Consider the following 8,260-nt stretch of genomic DNA (forward strand, 5'->3'; position numbering starts at 1 on the left):
GGAGAACCAGATGAAGTAAGGCAGCTTCTTGTTTCCATTTTCCACACAACAGAGCACACAACAAAGCTGATCAATCACAATTTGTCTATCCCTGACACTGCAAACAACAAATGCAATGGTGATAATTTGGCAAAGTAACCATACCAAATGCACCTCGGCTGTATTTGAGTGCCTAGTCCCGCAAATTTACTGCACCTGATTTGTAGAATAGCTGATATTTCCTTCTCATAACTTCTGCACAGTGAATAATCACCTTCAGTGGAAGCTCAAAGGGCTGCCTGCAGATTCCTACTCTCAGTGGTCAAAGAATGGTTGCTACCCTGCAGAACTGGTGGATATAGCTTTGGACTGGTCACCTACTGCCACTGTTTGAAGTGCCCTTTAAAACTGAGCAAACAGAAAAGAGACTTGCACTCAAAGGAAGTGTTTGTTCCAAACGCTGTAACAACACCGTAACAAGATAATATCATTTATACATGAATATTTTGTGTATTTACATAATGATGGTATGTCTTATAACTAATACTGTATACCTTAAGGAGGTCTATGAGAACATAGTTGCTTTATAACAGGGGTCACATTTTTAACGATTAAAAATAATATTATTTTTCCCGTTTACCCTGATTTCTGATGATTATTTAAACAAATTTAGTTAGGGGAAACTAATTTCTGGTTAGAACGTTATAAATATTTTCCCCAAAAAGTCACATCAGTAGAATTTATTGTTTCTTTACTTGTTTTGTTCAATACTGCTTTTGAATACTGTTTCTATTTTGTAGTCATTTCTACTAATACCACCACCATGTGATGCCAATGCTTGTTGAGAACAACAGCAGTGTCAAACAGCACAACAATGTTCACTGATAAAACATGCACAACCTGTAAGATGTGTAGAATCTGTATTTCCATATACATCAAGCACACCAGTCAAAGTTACAGTTTAAAGTTTACTCAATCTTTTTACTAGACATTCTTATTTACAGCAATTTATAAATGTTCAGAATCAGGAGTCATTGCAAATAATTCAATAGTGCTGTGACAAAAGTACTATGACACTTGTATACCTTTGGAGAACATTTTCAAAGTTTGTTAAAACTTGAATACAAATCTATTTTATGCTAATTTATGCTATTTATTTTTAATAAGGTTGAATTTGTACTGCCACTACTCATTTAATGTGATATATGAGTAAAGAAAATAATTATTCTCTTGTGTTATATTTTTGTTTTCCCATCAGGATTATTTTTCAGGGAATATCGTTTCATGAGAATATTGCATTGCGAACATTTGTATTGTGAATGTCATGAAATGTACCCTCTCACACCTAGGAGAGTTTCGCAAGCTTGCCATTTAAATAAACCTTTTAAATTAATGGTCTCTTTATCATTTATTGTAAATGGCAATGCGGAATCCAAACAGCCGGCTACTGCAACTGCACTGCAAGTGAGCATCCCTGGCAAGAGGTGAAGTGCTACATTCTTTCCAGTTGGCAGAGTGGAGAGTGGAAACCTTCAAGCAGAAAAGCTCAAGACTTCATTTCCAGATGCTCGTGACATTAACAGCTGGAGGTAACTCAGTGACGACATGCTAAATAACTGTAAGAGAGTGGGGGTTGGCGCAGCAATGGGAATCAGGGAACAGGAAGTGCTGCCGGGTGCAAATACTCAGAACTGCCAATGGTCTCCTTTATCTGGTATATGAAAACATAGCATTAGAAGAACTCAAAGTGTACAATATTCTATCAATGTGTTAACAATTTATCATTATCTCTAAATCACTCTGAATAGTTGTACTGGCAAAGAGAAAGGGAGGCACTGTGAACTTTAGAGAAAGGTACATGTGATGGGAAATATCTCACAATAATTTTCCAGAATGGTTATGGCTTACTGAGAATCCTATGAAGACAATGAAGACAATGTCATGGAATGAATCTGAAAGTCTGTATCTGTAGGTGAAATCATGGATGAAACTTTGGATGACATCTTTTGCCTAATGACTTCATGTTGTCATTAAAATGTTCCACACAGAAGTGAGTTATTGACCTTTACAGTCAGTGTTCCAAGCATGTGGCACATTATGGCATTGTTTTTTCTCTGACTGCAAACTGAAAAACATTTACAAGACTGACTGATCAGTGGTTGCTTTGCTTCTTCAAGAAAAACAATAAACCTGCATGAAGTTCAAGAGAATCACACTGTACAATCCAAAGTCAGCACATCTCACATATGTCTGCAACAATGGCCCCTATCCTTTGGTAAAATAATGAAAAATTATAAAATGATTTCAATTTCAATGGATTTCACTTTGCTGAATACATGTATAATATGTAGTTTATTCTGTAGTTTATTCTCTACATATTACATCTTCAACATTTACCTACATTTTTCTGGTATATTCCTTTTGCGCCCATAATCATTTGAGGCACAGAAGAGGCTAACGCTGTCCTCTGGTCTGCTCATAATAAACCATTTACCTGCATTTAAACTGATTTAACCTATAGGCATACCATACACAATTCAGATAAAAAGGAAAAATGACTCAACTCAAATCCATACAAAAATTTTTAATGTGTCCATTACAAGTCTTCTCTTTCATCTGTACAGTTAATTTGCAAACCACTGCAATAAAAACACTGTGCTAACAGGAAATACTGTAAAGTACACATTGAAGAGGACACCCAGAGGAAAGAGGTAACTAATATACGCACATACTGTAACCACAGCAAAAGAACCCAGGAGAAACAGACCGGACACTGGCTCCAGGCCTAGTTCTATTTAAGTGGCATTCTGACCAGTGAGGGTCTACGCATGCAGAATACTGGCACTAGCAAATGTCAAAATGCTTGGTGCAGCGCTTGCATACAGTAAACACTCCAGTACTGAGAAGAGTGGTGTACAGAAGGATGGCGTGATACAGAAGAGATGTGTTAGGCATTAAGCAGAACAACATCCCCCTGGAGTGGCTACAGGAATAACTCCATCTGGTCTGTTTCAGAAATTACTTTGGTTCCATCTACATGCACCTTTTCCACATTATTAAACCTAAATACATTGTAATTACCTGTAAGAGAATTCAAGTGCTACTCGCTGCCGTGAAACTGAGTGACACTTCCCCTCAATGTGTGAGATTAAGTTACACCCAATGGCTCAGTGGTGGAAAAAATCTCAGATTACAAAACAGAACTGCTTCAGATGTACTCTACCACAAGAGAGGGGATTTCATTAAGCTCTACAGAACTGACCCATGTGGTAGCGTCTCTTAAATACAATATGGAAAATCTCCCATTATCACGTCAGATAGCATTATCTCATTGATCATCAAGGTTTTAATAAATCAAATAAATCACCTGTCAGAATTGTCTATACTAAGACAACAAAGTTGCTTACAAGTGTCTATAATGACACTTTTTACGATCATACATAACTACCTTGTTTCACCTTGTGGCTCCAGCACAGGGAAAGATCGTGGTTACCTCTCTTGCTAACAAACCAGCTAGCTATACACGCTGCTGCAATAACTATCTAGTACCTACATAGCCACACCAGAAGTATGACATCCGTGTACTTTCTTTTTTCATTTGATATTTACTTCTATTAATCTAGCAGATGATCTTATGCAGAGGAACTTACAAAAAGTTCATTCAATAGGGTTAAGCAGTACAGATACAGAATCGTTAGTTCCATCCATGAAATACAGTGCCACAAAGGAAATGCAGTCATAAGGTGCACAACCATATCCTGTTACCACAAGCTTGTATTAGCAAAAGGTTTACCAGTGAGCTTCGTTGCTGCAAAAGCTTATACTGTCACAATTCTGTCCCTTCTTATTTTTTCCATTTTACCACAAGCTTTTTGGACATTGCTAGGGAAGGGGAAGGACCAGTGCTTGAGGAATGTAGATGTAGTATGAATAGGTAAGTTTTGAGTCTGTACCAGAAGATCGATAGTGACCCTGCTGTTCTGACAGTCGCACGACCTCCTTCTACCTCTTGGAGGCCATACTTCCCACAAGTCTTACTTTCCTAATTTCATCCTTGCAATCTGCTATTACAGCTAGCTAACCAGGTGGACTTGCTTCTTTGCCACTTAATCTTTGTCTTAGGTGTCTGCATAACTCTAACTATAAACATCTACCACAAATTACTTTGGTAATTAGCTAAACATGAGGTCATAATCATTGAGGGGAACTGCTGAAATATTTCAGCCTCTCCATTTTATGCCAAGTGAAGATTATGCATTTGCTCTGCTCAGTCCAGGGTGATCATGTTACGGCAATCTTCTGTATTCTGCGTCATGTTGGGTGGGATCAGAGGCAAGAGTTTGGATCTCAGACAGACGGTGAAGCATTGGGACTTACAGATTTAGGCTTAAATTCCCAGCAGGGAATTAGCCATAGCTCCTGCAAGTTTCCATTCCTATAATGGAGTGGGCCACTCTCATCAGCGTTACATTGATACTACTGAGTTTCATTGTATGAGGGCCAGAATACAGCTCAGGCTGCGCTTTATCAATGACAGTGGGTGGGTGAGGGTGTCATATCATTAGGGATTTTCAGTTTACCTTATTTTTTTTTTTCCTCAACATGATTTTCCCCCACCCATTTTATTTTTCCTGGGGTGTTTTTAAAACCATATTAACTTACCAACAAGGGCTACAGGGAGATAAGGTGGAACAAACACACCTGAAGATTAAATATTTAAAAAGGAGGTACTGTTACACCTGATGAATTACCCTCAGTCAGATTGGAAGGCTGCCCTTTTCCAAAGCCAGTGACTGTCTTAACATACTTGGAAAGCACTTTTACCCATTTATGTTCCATCTTTGCTTTCTTTTACACAAAAATACTGACACTCGACTCCCAACACTAACATAGCCTAAACAAATATTTTTAAAATAGATCACACTACCCTTCACACTCCCATGCAGGCTATGCTGAACATGTGCAACTATTTGACTGAGCTGAGAAATGTGCACCCTCCATCAGACTCCAGGGCACAATGTCACTTAGTGGGAATTAGCTTGGCATCTCTGAATGATGTCACTACCTCTCAGACAGTAACGGTGACAGTGCGGATCTGCTGCTGCTGGGTGACCTCTCTCCTTTTAATTCCACTTACATGGTCAGAGGCTTTAGACTTAAGTCACGTGTGGATATACTTTTCCTTAATGTTAACAGTGCTTCACATTATTCTCCACTTGAACATATTCCCAAAGTAAAAGTAAAAGCAAAAGCGTTTACATATAAATCAACTATCAACTAGTCAGAAATCTTTCAAAATACGTACACCACCTCTCACTGTTTCGATGACACCATTCAAATGCAGGGCAATTCAAACCTAAATCGTGCGAAGTCCTGAACCAGTCCTGAACCATCAACAACAGACCACCGCATTTTCAACGGGCTGCTTTTTGGAGGACTTTTACTCTTAGCAAGTACAGGCTACCTGCTTCCATTAATGAAGCAACATGTGACACAAATAAGAAAACCATAATCAACAATAAAAAATTGGAAAAGGATATCTATGTTTTAGACCTTTCTCTGTCTGGCGTTTTCCATACAATCAATAATTACTCCACAGTTAAAGGTTCTGCGATGCTTGCGACCGCCGCAAAATACCAACATTCCCCCTCTAGCAAGAGTGCGACCGCGGTTTATCTGGCTGTTCGATAAAATCACCAGTTGTAATAAAACTGCTACAAAAATATCAACTGTATATGCGTCTTTTGTGAGAGCTTATCTGTACAGGAGATACAATATTTTCATCCTTGGCAATGTTAGCTGACAATAAATGGCAACACAGTGACTCTGTCGAACAAAATGATTCCAACAGTTATAATTTATTCGAACAAACAAAACTGGCTTTGATAACGGGCAAAGTTTCAAGACCCAAAATGAAAACAACTCTAAAAACTAAAAATAGTAAGGTAATATTTGGCATGGATTTTATTTCCACTACGCACCTGCTGGAAGTAGCATTTTACTTTAACCTAATAGAATGTTTGCCCCAGTTCAGTCGGGCGCCTGACGGAGTAGGCTGCGTACCACTAAAAGGCTCCGGAGGGTTTCTGTCCATAAGCAATTTGTACGGCGATCGTTGAAGTAGCTACATACAACTGCTTAAAATGCAGATCCAAAATAAGTTTCTCTGTGATATAACTAGCGATTTACATCCAAAGAGAAAATTCGATACTCAGCTCCGCATTTTTACCATCTATATCTCAATGTAATGTCACATCATATACTATTACAGATCTTTACCAATAAGAGATACTGTTCCGGGGCTGGTTCCTAATATAGTTAACCAAGCCCCGATTTAGCTTCACGTTATTTTATTCCACAGGAAAAGAAGCTTAGCTATAGCTAGTCTATCGAGAACAGCATTTTAATAACGATACTCATAATTTAATTTATACATGACACTTTAATTAACGTTGTGCATTATGTTAGCTGGCTTGCTATAAAACAACCTGCTAGGCGTTTGTGAATTCATAGGACTGCAGAATTGCTATATTCTGACAATGCATTTGGATTACTAGCTAAACATGAGCTAATTGGCTATCTGTCGTCCTAAAAGGCATACCGTTTCCTATAAACCTGCCGAGACGCTTCATTTTATTAAATTTAGTTACACATGGCCCTGTAATCACATGTATAAATCCGTTAGCTTTCAAATGGAGTTTGATTTGAATTGCACACTCTAGCACAGTCATTAGCTAGCCAGCTGGCTAACGGTGCAGGCTTCATCAGGCTTTACAATGTGGCAATCTGCAGCACACAAACTTGGCACATTGCATCTACTAATCGATTTCAACACAAGATGTAACACTTACTTTTTGAGAGTCCATACTGAGGATAGAAGAAACGAAAATAAAAATTCAAATACAGTTCATGGAAGGTACAAGTTTCTCTGAAATGAAGACGATACGGCCACCGTGCAACAAGGCGGAGCACTGGGTACATGCGCAATACATTTCTGACTCCCCTGCGTTAAACTGAGCGCACTTCAAGTGGATGAACACCAAATCCGAGCGCAAGAGTGATAATAAAACCACGTTCTACAAGCGGTCGATTTGGAAATATTATTGGGCATATTCCCATTCTCACAGAAATCGCTTCAGATCAACTGTTTACTGAGCTAAAATATTTAGTCACTGCAATATTAAAACACATTTTATAGGTACTTCATATTAAACACTTGAACAGATCATGAGGGGAACAAATGAAACGTTGTGTATTTTGCGAATAGATACGTTGAGCATTTCTTTTCAAAGTATGCAAAATTCTGTAAATGCTTGTTTTCCTGAAATTTAATGTGTAGTTATACACTGAATACCGTTGCTCTGTTGTTAGAGGTTGGATCCACTACTTTCCTTATTATTGGAACAAGCAAGATTCATTGTAGTAGCTCCAGCGCCCCCTGATGGCCCATGCTTAGATCGTAGCCGTGCGGCCTAATCGGATAGGTCCAACAGAGTAGGGGCTTTCACATTAATGGGAAGAAAATGTTGGAAGGGGGACGCTGAGGGATTGATGAGGAACATACTGTATTTAAAATAGTTAATTCATCCAACAAAATGGCACAATGAAATTGTTTTCCGGTTTAAATTTAGAAGAAAAAAATCTGGTCAATAACTTCTGATGGGATACATCTTTCTGCCTTCGAGAGTCGCTAAAACTCTAATTTGGATGCGTGCTGATAAGATTCAAAACATGGTCCCAAACCACTTTATGTTATGCTGACACATAGTTCTCCCACTTTCCCGATTCTACTGCAGGGCTTAAAATGTATGTGTGACATTAACTGATAAAATGATACTTCAAACACATGCTGTCTCCCAAGGACTAACAGTAGTTACTAACTAATTTCCATAGCTGTGTTCAATAACGTGAGTAGCACCCAAAATGACAACTACTGATAGGATTCTAGACAATGATGGACATTGCCAAACGATTAAAATCTAGCTGGCAATTGGATTCAGAAGATACAACGTTGCCAGGCAGAAATACACTAAATAAGTAGATGTGGAAGTGAAAATGCAATGCTATCATCTTAATTGACTGACATGAAATATAGCCTCAATGAAATATATGAAGTATATTTATATATGAAGAATACGTTACCGGTTAAATCGTTTTAAATGTAGCCAAAATAACTTAATACATCATTATTATGAGCGTGAATATAATTAGGAGGAAAAGGTATAGCAAAACTGTCTAAAATAGAGAATTTTCAGTTGGCAACCCTCGCAGCTGGCTACTA

At 38.3% G+C, this 8,260-nt stretch overlaps 1 protein-coding gene across 3 annotated transcripts in view; it reads right to left on the bottom strand.

Moving 5' to 3' along the window:
- The window catches only part of fsd1l (fibronectin type III and SPRY domain containing 1-like), a 35,515-nt gene extending 28,563 nt beyond the window's left edge, over positions 1-6,952 (bottom strand). For all 3 annotated transcript variants that reach the window (XM_036529105.1, XM_036529104.1, XM_036529103.1), the window contains exon 1: positions 6,831-6,952. In XM_036529105.1, coding sequence (XP_036384998.1) covers positions 6,831-6,845 — 15 coding nt within the window. In that variant the 5' untranslated portion in view covers positions 6,846-6,952. The remainder of the gene's footprint in view (positions 1-6,830) is intronic.
- Positions 6,953-8,260: the final 1,308 nt, after the last annotated feature.

The sequence above is a fragment of the Megalops cyprinoides genome, chromosome 5, assembly GCF_013368585.1.
Source record: "Megalops cyprinoides isolate fMegCyp1 chromosome 5, fMegCyp1.pri, whole genome shotgun sequence".
Classification (NCBI taxonomy): domain Eukaryota; kingdom Metazoa; phylum Chordata; class Actinopteri; order Elopiformes; family Megalopidae; genus Megalops; species Megalops cyprinoides.